The sequence below is a fragment of the Triticum aestivum genome, chromosome 3B (genome assembly GCF_018294505.1).
Source record: "Triticum aestivum cultivar Chinese Spring chromosome 3B, IWGSC CS RefSeq v2.1, whole genome shotgun sequence".
NCBI lineage: Eukaryota > Viridiplantae > Streptophyta > Magnoliopsida > Poales > Poaceae > Triticum > Triticum aestivum.
Genome location: NC_057801.1, coordinates 789,508,396 through 789,524,647, shown reverse-complemented (window position 1 = coordinate 789,524,647; position 16,252 = coordinate 789,508,396). Strand labels below are relative to the sequence as shown.

Here is a 16,252-nt window from a genome sequence, read left to right as displayed (position 1 = left end):
TCATGGTCAGGCTCAGTTTCTAGATTGTGCTCCAGCCATGTTCTTTTGTCCTGTCTCCTGTGATCGGTGCAATGCGTATGAGTTGGGTTCACTATGAGCCGGCTAGTTTCTTTTTATGTACTGACTGTTTCATGGTTGCATAAAATTTATACTTGTGTGAAAACTGTGAATATCCTTTTTGGCTGAAGTGTTAGCATGTTGATTCTAAAAATCATGAATCTGTTTGGACCAGCTTTTGAAATGGTTGCCATTGATCTGTCTTGTGTCTCTGTTTTCCTTTCCTTTGAACTGAAGAATTGACTTGGTCCTGTTTCCATGTTTTGTTCTAGCTGATGATCTAACGGCCTAGTTGTTAGTAACTTAGTATCCTATGAGTCATAAGCTGCTATATCAAGTTTGAGCCTGCGGCCTTCTCTGTCGAGTGTCGATGCATATAAAGCTGTGATCAGGAAGCTCTTGTAAGAAGTATTGGTTTAAACAGAGAAGTTGGCTGATGATACCAATCTGTGGTAATACTAAGTTTGATTGATCAAGTTACTGCCAAAAAGTCATTGCAATGTTGCTGGTGCTGTGAAGAATACTTGTCAGAATAATTTGGTTGCTAGGAACATCCACTTTATTGTTTTTTTCTGCCAACAAGACTCAGCATACGTTGCTGTTGTTGCTGACCAGGCACCCTGTGCATTCTAGACGCGTTTCTTTGTTCCTGCATGCAGCAAGAAACAGGTGATCGGGAACAAGAAAAAATGTTTGAAGTTGATCGCTGGAACCTACCTTGCAGCCGGTATGTTCAAAATTCAGACTGCATGACGACGAACATATAACAACAGCAAGATCCCACTAGCCCTGAGCAAGCATATCTTCAAAGCTAAGAAATATATGTCGACTCCCTGACCATGGATCGCCTATTTTTTGTGTAGAAAATAGATATGTAGTCAATACTGACCTGCGGCTCCGACGATGGTCACCAGGGGGATGATGCATCAGGCAGCAATACAACAGTAATCTGACAAGCAGAATTCGGGCAGAGTTGGTGATCACTGTGTGATGAGAGTCTGGGACAGGACTGTCTCCGTCTCCGGCCAACACCAGGAAGCGCTTCTGTTGGCGGCACGTGTACAGTCGGCATATGCCAATTTCTTGAACTGAAGAATCGACTTTGCCTTTTATCCAGGTCTTCTTTTTATTCTTGAGTGATTATCTAGTTTTGTTCTAGCTGAGGATGAAAATGTGGCTGATTATCATCTCAATTCGGCCACTTGCTATACTTTCACCTGATTGTAAGAAGTGCTTGGAGGACTACCCGTCACATTGAATAGAATGATTGCATTGTAGTCCACTTTTTTTCAGTAAAATGTCTTGGTGCAACTCATTCCATCTAGTTCGGTTCTGAAAATGCTCAGTTGTAATTCCTTCTTTCTGTTGCATTGTTTGGAATTGTGTCTCACTTTAGCTGCTACATAAGCATTTTATGGAATTAATGCTTCATATGATGTTCAATTTTAGCATAAGCTGAAGAAAATAATACTTGTACTGACAACAAGCAGAAGAAAGGATTGTCATGGTCAGGCTTTGGTCCCAAATTTTTGTTTGTGTTGAGGCACTGGAACTGCCAGCCATGTTCATTTTTCTCTCCGACTGACAAGATGTTTAGCTGCTTCTTGCGACGGTTGCTACTTTCCATTCATTCAAAGGTGGTTGTTGTGTATATACGTAGATTGCATGGCAAGCCAGTTATTTTCAATTCTGCTTGATTAATAAGTGGGTATCCGGTTGGCTGAATTTGCAGACGCTCGGCTTGTATTTCCGTTTTTAAAAGTGTGCCTAAAGATTGGTACAGCGAGTGTGATGACGTTAATCTGGACGGGGTCTATGGGTGATCAATAAGGCTCATGGCCTGCCTGCTCTCCTAGAGAGGCAATAAAAAAGAGAGTTCTGGAGCCGTCCCTTGTGGGATTTGTAAAACTTAATGTTGATGCATCTTTTGATCATGGTCAGCTTAAGGGCACTTTTGAGGCGGTTTTCAGGGATGATAAAGGCAAATTCATTGTAGGAGGAATGAGAAGATAGACTCGTGTGCAGATGTCCTGGCGGCTGAAGCTCTGGCTCTTAGATTCGGGTTGTCTCTTGCGCAAAGGGTGGGATGCAATTGTCTTTCGTTAATTCTGACAATATGAAGGTTATCGACACCATAAAGAGTGGAGGATGTTCCGCAAGAGCGGCGGCAGCGGTTTTTGATGACTGCTATCATTTGGCATGCGATTTTACTATCTCTAGATTCGAACGTTGGAGTAGAGAAGCAAATAGGGTAGCTCATGAACTGACTAGGTTGGCTAGAATTTCATCGAATTTTGATTGGTTTGAGGAACCTCTGAATGAAATAGTAACCCTACTCATAGACGATGTATCTATTATATCGATAGAATAAGTTTATTGGGGTTTTCTATTAAAAAAAATAAGGCTCATTGCCTACATCAATGGTTCACATTGCAAATAGTGAGTGTGTTGATCTACCATCTCCCCTTCGTGGGAGAGTGGACGTCATAATATGTGTTAGAAGGGGCACGCGTCCGTGCGGCCCCTGCCAAATAATAAAATTAAACTTTTTGTTGAATCTTCTAGTTATGAATTCAGCTGTGTTTCACTTTGTATTATCCTTGGTACAACTTTCTTTTGAATTCAATTGAAGCCGGTTAGTGTTATGTTAATGAAAAAAAACTTTGTGCTAGTTGCACTCGGCCAGATAAGAAGGGCACCGGTTTTCAGATCAACTTTTTTCGCATCATTGTTGTCTCAGAATTAGGATTTGTTTACCCAGTCCCTGAAATTGTCGCCTACCATGAATATATTGCCAGATTTGGTTTGATGCTTATGCCCAAAAGAACACGCAACCAGAATAAATATTTGTGATGGAAAATATGAAATAATGACATGCTCCGTAGATTGCGCGTAAGAGTCTCCGTATCCACAGAGTTTTGACCGTATTCTGCTCTCTTCGCTACCTTATTCCTCTGAGAAAAATAGAGTGGCTTATCAGGCGTTGCAAGTGGTGTGCTTCTACTCTCCAAGGTTGATACAACAGTTGACATGAGTTGTCTGGCATCCGGGTCATCTTGAACTTGTCACATGAGAACACTTTGGTGGCAAACTAAACTTGGCACACAGGTTCGCCCAAGTCCAAATTCCTTGCACCAGAACGTGATTTACCATAGTGCCACCTGAAGCCGCACAAGGGGTAAAGTGGGACATAATTTTGGTTTTTTCTTTTTTGAAACAGACAGCCATAATTTTGTAGAAACGACCTCCAAATCTCTTTGTCTTTGTTTCCCTCATAAGAAGCCTCTCGCTCTCCCCATCTCTTCTCTTTGTGGCTGGCCTACCTAGTGACTTTTTCATTTAAGATTGGCCTACACCTAGCGACTTGATGTAACCAGTTGCAACGATATTGCGTGCACGACCCAAATGTTGCAACCAGATTTACTTTGCACTGACTGGATTTGGACGCCCTATACGATCGTGATGTAAGTCATATCATGATTGTGATGTAAGTCATATCATCACAAGTCATATCATCACAATGCAGTCCATAAATTCGTTTGCGACATGTATTAATATAAGGAATAAAAAGTTAAACGCGATTGAGGGTACGAGGGTGACCGGCCGGGCCAAGGCGTGCACGTACGCAGCGCCAAGCTGCTGCACGCACACGCATGCATGTGCCAAATTAAGATTTAGCTAGCATGAGCTTAATACTCACATGCATAGGCGGCTAGACTCATCGCTGTCATCATATCTTACTTAAATTCGATCTCATCCACCATAACAATGTCAACGGAGTATCACTCACATGCATAGGCGGCTAGGCTTAGAGGGTGCTTGGATACGTTTTAGTCCCATGACTAAAAGTAGTGGGACTAAAACTTGCTAGCCTCACCCATACTTGGATACAAATACTAAATAGACTAAAATCGAGTTAATGAGCATTTATCATCCTCCAAACCCTCCAATCCAGAACTTGCATGTGTTAAAGGAGAGGAGTTAAATGAGGAGAGAGAGGACTAATCCACATTTTAGTAGGGTTCCCTTGACTAAACTTTTTTAGTCTCAAGACTAGTTCTAGCCTCTCTTTAGTCAGAGGTGATTGGAACTTTAGCCTCTAAAAGAGACTAGTTTTAGTCAGACTAAAAATAGTCCACAAAGATTTTCAAGAACTAAATAATGGCCATTGATGTATGTACATACCCAACTAGTTGTCGACGAAAAGTCCAACAAGTTTCCAATTTTGTGTATAAACTACATAAATGAAAATCTGGCACGATAGCAGCCCCTATCACGGACTCATCGTTAGGGATCATGGAATGCTAAGGCTAAGATGACACCTAATTCACTAGGAAGATGGAGCGCCCCTATCTAATAATGCAAACATATCACATGCAGAGATGCATCTCTGGTCTCTCCCTGTATAAATAATCCCGCGTTTCTTATCGCAGCAGAGAGAGCAAAGCATCAAGTCATCAACCAGAAATCTAAGCTCGATTGTTAGTTTCTTCTCTTTTGACACCGCAGCTAGCCATGACGATCGGCGTCTGCTACGGCGTGGTGGCCAACAACCTCCCGCCGGCGAACGACGTGGTGCAGCTCTACAAGTCCAAGGGCCTCACCGGCATGCGCATCTACTTCGCCGACGCCAAAGCCCTCTCCGCGCTCCGCGGCTCCGGCATCGCCCTCATCCTCGACGTCGGCGGCACCGACGTGCTGGCCAGCCTCGCCGCCAATGCCTCCAACGCGGCGAACTGGGTCCGGGACAACGTGCGGCCCTACTACCCGGCCGTGAACATCAAGTACATCGCCGCCGGCAACGAGGTCCTGGGCGGCGACACGCGGAACATCGTCCCGGCCATGCGGAACCTCAACTCGGCCCTCGCCGGCGCCGGCCTCGGCCTCGGCGCCATCGAGGTGTCCACCTCGATCCGGTTCGACGCGGTGACCAACACCTTCCCGCCGTCCAACGGCGTGTTCGCGCAGGCCTACATGACGGACGTGGCCCGGCTGCTGGCGAGCACCGGCGCGCCGCTGCTGACCAACGTGTATCCCTACTTCGCCTACAAGGACAACCCGCGGGACATCCAGCTGAACTACGCGACGTTCCGGCCGGGCACCACCGTGCGTGACCAGAACAACGGGCTGACCTACACGTGCCTGTTCGACGCCATGGTGGACGCCGTGGTGGCGGCGCTGGAGCGGGCCGGGGCGCCCGGGGTGAGGGTGGTGGTGTCGGAGAGCGGGTGGCCGTCGGCGAGCGGGTTCGCGGCGACGGCGGACAACGCGAGGGCGTACAACCAGGGGCTGATCGACCACGTTGGCGGGGGCACGCCCAAGAGGCCCGGCTTGCTGGAGACGTACATCTTCGCCATGTTCAACGAGAACTTCAAGACCGGGGAGCTCATCGAGAAGCACTTCGGGCTGTTCAACCCGGACAAGTCGCCGGCGTACCCCATCCGGTTCCAGTAGTATGGCTGCGTCGTGCATGTATGCGTGCGTACTTACATACACACGTGCATCGTCAACCTAAATAAGCTGCGTATAGTGCAGGAGTGAAGTGTAACATGGATACAATATGGGTCTGTGTAGGACACATCTAGTAGATGTGACATCACATCTGAGCTGATGTCCACTCTGTTTATGGTGTATTTTTTCTTTGTCCTAGTTATTTTCTTATTGCTGCATTATATATATTTATGGAGTTTATATATTGTCTCTCATCCCAGTTAAAAAAATCATCTGTCATGAATAAAGAGAAGGAAATTGAGGCAGTTATGAACTTTTTGTGATCCATGCATGCTTTATGTGCAGCGATTCCGCCTCCCACCGAAGGAACATCACTTAAAAGCGTGGAATAGATCCAAGAAGATGTGGTTGAACATAGTTGAAATATGTTATATGCACTATAAAAGCAAAGGCGAAAAAGAACTGCAATTGTGTGTTACTATTTTGCGAGTTAAATTTTTTTCATCCGTCTGTAAATTAGCGATTCTGTAATTGTAACATGGTAGTTTTAACATTTTTTGTTATCTCATGCAGCGGAACCCCTTCGGATGGACACTGGTGCATTTTTGCTGACCAAGGCCTTCCTGGATAGATGCAATCATGTGTATGGAGTTATCTTTGTCGAAAAATCTGTATGGAGTTATGCCTCGCACCCAGGAGAACCAGGGCCAACCATTTGTTTCAAAGCACTTCAATGTTATTGATCCCTTAATTACGAGCAAATTATTAGCACAAAATATTTATGCAGACCACATCGGCGCATCAAAACTTTCTGGACCATTGCGCCGACGTATCGCTCTAGGAGATAGTACTCCTTGGAATAGAGATGGAGAAGAATCAAGGGAACCATTTTATATTGTAAATGCATTTGTAATAGGTTTAATTTGTAATCAGTTGGGATGGAGAAGAAACAAGTGAATCGAGGGATTAATCCATGCACGTCGTGTGTTCAGCCTGGGTTCGGGCCTGTAGCAAGGGATTAACCCATGCAATTGTTCTCAGCTTTTTGCCGGGATGGAGAAGACTCAAGGGATCGAGGGATGGTCCAAACTCCAAACATATCTTCCAACAAGAGAAGACTCAAGGGATCGAGGAAATAAAACGGAAATATGTCTGGGGCCAACCTTTGGTCGAGCCAGACAAGGTCAAGAACCTCCCAACGAGAATGTATGAATTGCATCAATGGTACATGAACATTACCAAGATTTCCAATCGAGAGTCCCCCATGGTGAATTTCAAGGAGGAGCATTACTTCCATGAGAAAGCTCTGTCCGTTGAGTATTCAGAACTATTTCAGTTATATAATCAAGGCGTGCTCGAGAAATCTATCGTCTGTTGCTATTGTCTGTAAGTGATTTCTTTCTGTAATTTAAGTCTCATGCTAGCTGTAGTGATCATTTTGATCAATCATTATATGTAATTATGCTCACTATATTATTTTCTGTGGTATTATATGCAGGATGAAGATGTATGAAATGAAAAAATCTGGACGCTATGGCATTGGGTTCATTGACCCAAATACCATTAATGAGTACACATGGAATCTTCCAACTTGTTGAGTAAGTTTAGAGGAAAGCATGCTAGAGTTCTTCAAGTGCCTCAATACCAATGAAGATATACTACTTTCTTACAACTTTCTGTGAGTCACACTGTCTTGTACTACAAATTTTGTTTTTGCTTACTAGCTAGCTAGATGTTAATAATTAAGTGTATAGGGTTTACGGTAGTTGATTAGTGTTATGCACATGCCCGCTTAATTAAGACATGCAAATGTGTGCGGATGCAGTTTCCACTGGATCTTGTTAGACATTAAAGTTGACGAAGGAAAAGTTGAAGTACTGGACTCACTACTTAAAGAAGAAAGTGACTTCACCATCGTGAAGGGGATAGTCAACAGGTAATTTCAATCATTATTAACTATATCTCGACCCATTTAGTTCGCCATTTCCTGATATGAACTATTTAATAACTTTTTTATTATATTTCTTTGCCAGCGGGCAGGGCTTGGGCAAAGTTCATCAAGGTGACTCCAGGCAAATGGGCAAAAAGTTGTTTTGGTATCGACCAAAGATAAGTAATTAAGTAGTACTAGCTAGCTAGCTAGCTACCATCTCTTTAATTCTTGTTTCAATACCATTAACTAATTAGCATGCTTGATTAATCATTATCTGATTCAATTCCATTCTCGTAAAGGCCCTGAAGCAGGCGTCGGGGAATGATTTGCGTGCATACTACGTTTGCGAGAACATTCGCATGATGGCATCCGAAAGGAGCAGATCTCAAAGACAGGACTGGGTACGTTTGTCAAAACACTATTCACACCATTATCGATATCTAGTCAGACAACTAATACACATGCATATTGATCTCCTTCTTAACAGTTCAGAGAGGTGCGGGAGCAGCTCCTACCAACGGACCGCATACTAGCACTTCAAGAGGAAATAGCGGGATTTTTGCTCGACCAGGTCATAGATCCCAAAGGAGAATACTATTACCCGCTACCGCCCTCATGAACCACTTGTCATCGTGCTCTCCGAAGGCACCAAGGCAACATGTAGGAGGAATTGTATATATATATACATGTGTATGTGTGGATAATTAATGGTGTTGGTTGTGAGATATTCGATGATATATATTTATATATTTATGCGGTTCTACGTACGAGAAAATCTATTTATATATATGCATAATGTGTACAATATGTAGTATCGTAAAATACCAGCAAACAAAAAAGAATTAAATGGAAAACACAAAATTAATGGAAAATAAAAAATAAAACCAAAACCCCCACAAACATTTAGTACCGGTTGATGTTACCAACCGGTACTAATGGTCTACCAGCACCCGGGCCTGGCTCGTGCCACGTGATGGCACTTTAACGCCGGTTCGTGCCGAACCGGTAGTAAAGTGTGTGTGTGGGGGGGGGGGGGGGCTTTAGTCTCCACTCACTAAAGGCCCTTACGAGCCGGCGCTAAAGCCCGGTTCTGCACTAGTGATAGTTCATATTGAAATCTCTAAAATGACTTGCATTTAGGAATGGATTGTTATTAAAAAAGATCATTTAATAGTAGTGATAATGATAACAATAAATGGCAGCACATTGAGTACTTTGTTTTGGAAAGTTATATAGATAAATCTTATGCCTTGTCTTTTAAGAAGGTGATTTCACATATATTGTGTGATTTCTAAATTCTTAATTTCCTATTATTTGCGTGATTGAATTGAATCGGGTCAAAACAAGCATGAAATAAGATCCCCTTTAATGAGATTTGATTTTTTAATGTGAGGAAAATAATAAACCAATGAGAGGGGTGGTGGGAGGTGAGGTGAAAAAATCAGACAAAAATAAACAAACCCGTGATGAAAAGCTATCAACTCTCCCGTAGGAGTAGAGATAAAGGGATTCTCTTCATATCGAAGCAAATTGCGTTGAAAATAAATTATTTGATCCACCGTGATTTATGGAAACGGATTTTCTTCATACGGAAGCATATTGTGTGGTAATAATTGATTTGCTCGACCGTGATTTATGGAAGCATTAGTTAAAATCAATTAGTTTTTTTATATTCAGAAGAAAATGGGCCAATGGCACGTTCCTGGTAGAGCAGATCGTATCGGTATCGCCAAATCCTATCGCTCCCTTTTCAATGTCTTCACCAGAAAAATAATACAGTACGTCTATCAAAAGCAAATATTAATTGTCTATCCTTTCTTTAGGCTGGTCACAATGGGGAGAAACTTAGGAGTAACATCACACACTCCAATACAACTTTGCTTATGTGGCACATCTTTAATGAAGAGAGAGGTGCTTGTGATAACTAGCTAAGTTACCGGAACATCACACACTCCAAGAAACAATGAGTCTATAACCTAATAAATACATCGTTGCATGACACTACATAGATGTTCATACCCACTATGAAGGTAGTAACATAGTCTAGGGAAGTGTGTAAGTTACTAGCTTATATTTTTGCCCATTGTGACCAGCCTTAGCAAGTTTTGATTTCACATCAATTCATATCTATCTTAGCAATGCTAATTTTGTAAGGAATGGATTTGGTCGTTCTTTTCATATCGACCTTCCCGACCTATAAATGCACAAGGCCTTGAGTCAATCGTATCACGTGTGCTGGTGAACTTAGGCTAGACGAGATCGTCAATCAGAACTCCCACCAGGTTCGGCGGCCAATATGAATATGAAGTTGGCAACGGTTCTATTCTTTGCGCTGCTTGGATGCCATGCGTTCTCTGTGCACTGTAAGTATAGCCATCTCTTTACGGCAAAAACAATTTGTATCATATTAGATACACCTATCTCTTTGCAACAAAACCTGCAGATATGCAGATTGTTCAACCAGATTATTTTCTAATATTCCTATGTATGTGTTTTGTTATTGATTGGGAGAACAGGTGGCCGCGAGCTAGAAGAGAACAAAGGTACCGACCGGTACACTGGTCCTCCGATAATATTTTGCATGAGGAATAAATGTGATGGTGACACCTGTTGGTGTTGTGCAACAATGTTTCCTGGTAGACACTGCTGGAAGAATCAGGATGATTGCCTGAATGTTTGCCCGCATTAGTAATGGCAAGACGATTAGTAATAATAATGGTAACATTCGTAACATTCACATGAGTCATCCAACATGTGGGAATAAACAAGTCATCCAACATGTGAGTTCTGTAGCTAAATGGGAAGGAGTTTTTTTTTGCCGGGTAAATGGGAAGGAGTTTAAACCCGAGCTCATATATATATATTTCTATGAACGAATGCACGCAAAAAATATTAACACAAATGTTAGTTATCCATCATCTCTCCAACTTGAAGAAAATGATGCGGCATGTCGGTATGTGTTGGAAATATGCCCTAGAGACAATAATAAAAGGATTATTATTATATTTCCTTGTTCATGATAATTGTCTTTTATTCATGCTATAATTGTATTATTCGGAAATCATAATACACGTGTGAATACATATATCACAACATGTCCCTAGTGAGCCTCTAGTTGACTAGCTCGTTAATCAACAGATAGTCATGGTTTCCTGACTATGGACATTGGATGTCATTGATAACGAGATCACATCATTAGGAGAATGATGTGATGGACAAGACCCAATCCTAAGCATAGCACAAGATCGTGTAGTTCGTTTGCTAGAGCTTTTCCAATGTCAAGTATCTTTTCCTTAGACCATGAGATCGTGTAACTCCCGGATACCGTAGGAGTGCTTTGGGTGTACCAAACGTCACAACGTAACTGGGTGACTATAAAGGTATACTGCGGGTATCTCTGAAAGTGTCTGTTGGGTTGACACGGATCGAGACTGGGATTTGTCACTCCGTATGACGGAGAGGTATCTCTGGGCCCACTCGGTAATGCATCATCATAACGAGCTCAAAGTGACCAAGTGTCTGGTCACGGGATCATGCATTGCGGTACGAGTAAAGTGACTTGCCGGTAACGAGATTGAACGAGGTATTGGGATACCGACGATCGGATCTCGGGCAAGTAACATACCGATTGACAAAGAGAATTGTATATGGGGTTGCTTGAATCCTCGACATCGTGGTTCATCCGATGAGATCATCGAGGAGCATGTGGGAGCCAACATGAGTATCCAGATCCCGCTGTTGATTATTGACCGGAGAGCCATCTCGGTCATGTCTACATGTCTCCCGAACCCGTAGGATCTACACACTTAAGGTTCGGTGACGCTAGGGTTGTAGAGATATTAGTATGCAGCAAACCAAAAGTTGTTCGGAGTCCCGGATGAGATCTCGGACGTCACGAGGAGTTCTGGAATGGTCCGGAGGTAAAGAATTATATATGGGAAGTCGAGTTTAGGCCATCGGAAAAGTTTCGGGGGTCACCGGTATTGTACCGGGACCACCGGAAGGGTCTCGGGGGGTCCACCGGGTGGGGCCACCTATCCCGAAGGGCCCCATGGGCTGAAGTGGGAGGGGAACCAGCCCCTGGTGGGCTGGTGCGCCCCCCTTGGGCCCCCCCTGCGCCTAGGGTTGGGAACCCTAGGGGAGGGGGCGCCTCCACTTGCCTTGGGGGGCAAGGCACCCCCCTTGGCCGCCGCCCCCCTAGGAGATCCCATCTCCTAGGGCCGCCCCCCCCCCTGGGGACCCTATATATAGAGGGGGGGAGGGAGGGCAGCCGCACCCTTGCACTTGGCGCCTCCCTTCCCCCTTGCTACACCTCTCCCTCCCGCAGACGCTTGGCGAAGCTCTGCCGAGATCCCTGCTGCATCCACCACCACGTCGTCGTGCTGCTGGATCTTCATCAACCTTTCCTTCCCCCTTGCTGGATCAAGAAGGAGGATACGTCACGCTGACCGTACGTGTGTTGAACGCGGAGGTGCCGTCCGTTCGGCGCTAGGATCTCCGGTGATTTGGATCACGACGAGTATGACTCCCTCAACCTCGTTCTCTTGAACGCTTCTGCTCGCGATCTACAAGGGTATGTAGATGCACTCCCCTCTCTCGTTGCTAGATGAACTCATAGATTGATCTTGGTGAACGTAGGAAATTTTTTATTTTATGCAACGTTCCCCAACAGTATGTTCAACCAGACCCGAGGGAGACAATAGATCAATCAAAAATGCACTCCTTCGTGTCGCATTGTCCACCTATAGTGTTTCCTCACATCACTACATTCTGATGCCTCAAGGGTCAAATGCCGAGCTCCTCAAGCTTTCCGACTTTCAGAACAAAAGCAAGGGTTCCCATCAACTAATATACATTTATCATAATAAAATCATTGTTATAAAGGATGCAAGTATGATGAAAATATGCATCTATGTTACTTTCCTTATATCATCAGAAGTCATTACCCCTAAAAAAATCATCAGAAGTTCAGAACAAAACAATAATGCATGGCCCAACTAAATCAGCCACACACTGGGGCAGACCTTTTATTTTAGGTCCACGGGGCATTCATTACACATGGGGCAGCCTTTTATTTTAGGTCCACAGGGCATCCGTTACACATGGGGGAGAGCTCCTGTTTGACGCTCGTTAGCGTCAAACAGGGGAGGCTTCGCTGAAGGTTTCGCGCAAGCGGGCCGGCCCATTCCTAGGAGTCGAGGGAACATAATAAAAACGGAAAAAATACCAGCGTAGGATGGAGTCGAGCTCTCGACCTCACTCTGGATAAGAGCGTTGCCAACCACTGCATAAAGGAACTGGGCATGTCTTTAATAACTGCGCCACCCTTGAAGTGCTATTTGCACCGGCATCTCGTTTTTTAATCTTCCTTAAAATATGTATTATGTTTTTTTGAACAAATTTCAAAACTAGAACAAAAATTTAAAACGTATTTTTTTTAAAAAGTGAAAATTATTAAAACATGAATACAATTATGAATTCAAACATTTATTGATTCTTTTATGTAGGATAAACAAATTTTAGCTACATATTGAACTTTTTGTAATATACGCTGAACAACTTTTAACTACACATTGAACATTTTTGTGATAAACACCGAACAATATTTAAAACACGTTGAACTTTTTTGTGATATACGATGAACAACTTTTAAATATACATTGAACATTTTGTGTAATATACGCTGAACAATTTGACCTACACATTGAACATTTTGTGATATATGCTAAACAAAATGTAAATACATGTTGAATAATTTAGTGATATATGATGAACAATTTTTTGAATTGTGGACAATTTTTTTAAAAAGTGAACCAAATTTGAAACTGTGAACAATTTTTGAAATCATGAGCAAAATGAAAAACGTTTCTGAAAACAAAGGATACAATAAAAACAAAAATGGATAAATAAAAGGAAAGGGGAAAAGGAAAGAAATCGAAGCAGAAACGAAAAAAAAACACAACAAAAAAGAAAAAGAAAAAGGAGAAGGAAAACAGAGAAAAAACAGAAAACCGGCAAAAAGAAAAAAAAACAGACAAAAAGTCGGTTGAGGGATCCTTCTAGAAGGTTCCCAAAACCAGTTTGCCTGCTTTGACGCTGGAATTGGGCCGGCCCGTTTCGCGGTGCTCTCTCGAGCGCTTCAGCGGAAGCGCAGCATCTGGACCCTCGCGGGCGTCAAATAGGAAACGCCCACATGGGGCAGCCTTTTTTTGCGTGCATGGGCAGCCATTGTGCTGAGATTAGTATTTTGCATTTAAAGTGAACAGCGGTCGGTCTTCCTTTCAATTTATTTATTTATTGAAAATCCGCTTCTCCTATAATATAGCAGCAGTTTCCTTTGTTCAAGCAAAGTTGTTGGTCGGTTGAGTTCGTTACCCTGCTAGGCTCAATTCCCATCCACCATGGTTCGAGGCCTCATTAACTCTGAAGATAAGGCTAAGAGATGACTCACTATAAACAATGTTGTTTGTCATCTCTAAATTATATACAAGGCTTAGGCTGGCCATAGTGGGGATAACATAACCGGTAACATGCACTTGGGACTAGCAAACAAGCTTATGTGGCACACAATTAAAGAAGAGAAAGAGGGTAAGAGTAACATAGATAGATACCGTATCATGTTAAATGCTATGCTACTTTGTGTCATGCATGACAATAAAATATGATCATCTATGATACTCCCCACTATGACTAGCCTTAAGATAAAACCGTCTTATTATTTGCGTCCGTAAGTGATCCAATCCAAGCATGCATGCAGCCGCCTTTGGTCAAACAGTCAGCTCTTCGCCTCTCCAAAAGAAAAAAAATATCAGCTCTTCGGTCAAACTGGTTTTCGAAGAATGCAATAATAAGCTTAATTACCTCGTATTCATACACATGGACGGACGATTGATGCAGGGGGTGTCTGTTTCCAGGGACTTTTTGGTGTAGGGAATAGAAAAAGTCCCTCGTAGAGACTTTTTAACCAAACGGGAGGGACTACTAGGGACTAAAAATTGGTTTTTGGGACTAAATGAAGAAGACTCTCAAGGAGAGTCTTTTTTGGGACTTTTTAAACTTTTCCAACAATGCCCCTCTCTACACTCATTGCCCTGCCGCCCCATGGCGTTGTTTGGTTGTTAGTTTTCTATATACTAGAATAACATGGTCATTTAATAACCTCTAAGGAGGGACTAGGGACTTTTTAGTCCCTGGAAACAAACAGGAAGGGACTTTTAAGGGACTAGAAGCTCGACGTACTACTATACGTAGTAGCTAGAACCGGTTGGGGTACGCCGGCGACTTCTCCGGGTTGAACAGCCCGAAGTGCTTCTCTCTTGAAGTTCTCTTTGAACATGCCGAAGATGTACGTCTCCAGCAAGCCGGGCCTCTTGTTCTTGGGCGTGCCCCCACCGACATGCATGGTCGATCAGCCCCTGGTTGTAGGCCCTCGCGTTGTCCGACGTGGCCGCGAACCTGCGGGCTGATGGCCACCCGCTGGAAAAATTCTAAAACAAACCTTCAAATTATAGAAAAAAGCTAAATTAAACCATAAACTTTTTGATCCCAGTCTATTTTAAACCTTAGACGTGTTTTCAATGGGATTGTGGATGCGGCAGCAGGTGGAGCCGGGGTCGTTGGTGACTGGGCCGGCCCACCAAGCGTGTAGCGTGTTTTTCCTTTGACTTATAAAAATACCAAAACACTCTAAAAAAACAAAAAAAGACAAGTCTCAGCGGGAATCGAACTTGAGATCTGACGCTACAAAACTTGTCCTGTAGCAACCGGAACTGATGACTACTGTTGATAAAAAGTGAATCATGAAACTATTCTTTTTCTGCGGGGGTGAAACAGAGTTTATTTCAACATTATAGGGTTACAATTGAGAGGCACAAGTTCCTCCACACACGGTGGACTCCTACCTAGCTATACAGCAGTAGTACTCTCCGTACGACTATACAACGCCAAGCGATCTGCTACCCTATTCTGATCATGTTTAATTTTCGAAGGAGTAAACTTCCTAACACCCATGAGAAGTTTGATTTCAGCAACTAGATGTCCATATGCAGAATGTGAAAGATTGTCTCCCTTCAACGCCTGGAGAGCTTTCGAGGAGTTCCGAGTGTTGAATGGCCAAAGCCATACCTTGCATTATGGTATGTATCTCAGCCTCAAGAGCGTCATTGCAGTTGAAAATGCATCTGTACGCTGCAAAAATAACACTGTCATCAGGTCGTCGTATTACCATCCCCGCCGTAGCCGAACCATCTGAGTGAGAGTAAGCGCCGTCAACTGAAAGGGCGACCGACCCCACTGGTGGTCTCGGCCATGGTTGCCTATGAACTGCAGGTCGCTGTAACACCGGGGCCTCCTCCCTCAACTGCATCTTGCCTTTCAAAAGTTCTTCAGTAGTATACTTCCTTGACAAATGCAACGAAGACATGTAGCTCTGTAGGTACTCCGCTGTCACCTCAGTGGACGGAACAGACTTGCCATGGGCCAAGTCTGATCACAGGGACCAAATCCTCCAGATTAGCAGAATAGTGCAGTCACGCATGTGATCATGACAGTTAAGCAGAATATTTAACAACCATTCATTGCCCGAGTCCTGCAAAAGTTCTTGAGCAGGAAGATCCCATACTTGGCGCATCTTAGTCCAAACCTGACGAGCATGCACGCAAGACACAAGGGCATGGAAATTTGCTTCTTTCTCCGTACCACAAAGCGGGCAAGTATCTCGCGTTGAGATATGTCGATATTTCTCGCACCCGTTTGTCGCCAAAGCACCGGATACCACTTTCCAAGCAAGAATCCGCATCTTTAGTGGAACCC

General features: G+C 43.5%; 2 protein-coding genes and 1 non-coding gene across 4 annotated transcripts in view; all 3 read left to right on the top strand.

The window, feature by feature from the left end:
• The window catches only part of LOC123072451 (F-box protein At5g18160), a 3,273-nt gene extending 1,861 nt beyond the window's left edge, over positions 1-1,412 (top strand). The window contains exons 2-3 of one of the 2 annotated variants that reach the window (XR_006435149.1): positions 330-784; positions 921-1,412. The gene's annotated coding sequence lies outside the window, so the exon portion shown is untranslated. Of the gene's footprint in view, positions 1-329 lie in introns of both variants that reach the window. The other variant, XM_044495999.1, reaches the window with a different exon arrangement.
• Positions 1,413-2,421: 1,009 nt separating this feature from the next.
• On the top strand, positions 2,422-2,585 carry LOC123072964 (U1 spliceosomal RNA). The gene has a single exon (XR_006435502.1). It is a non-coding gene; the product is annotated as a U1 spliceosomal RNA (small nuclear RNA).
• A 1,919-nt stretch (positions 2,586-4,504) lies between these two features.
• LOC123066592 (glucan endo-1,3-beta-glucosidase GI-like) lies at positions 4,505-5,750 on the top strand. The gene has a single exon (XM_044489644.1). It carries the CDS (start codon positions 4,573-4,575, stop codon positions 5,509-5,511), a length of 939 nt encoding a protein of 312 aa, XP_044345579.1. The 5' UTR covers positions 4,505-4,572; the 3' UTR covers positions 5,512-5,750.
• Positions 5,751-16,252: the final 10,502 nt, after the last annotated feature.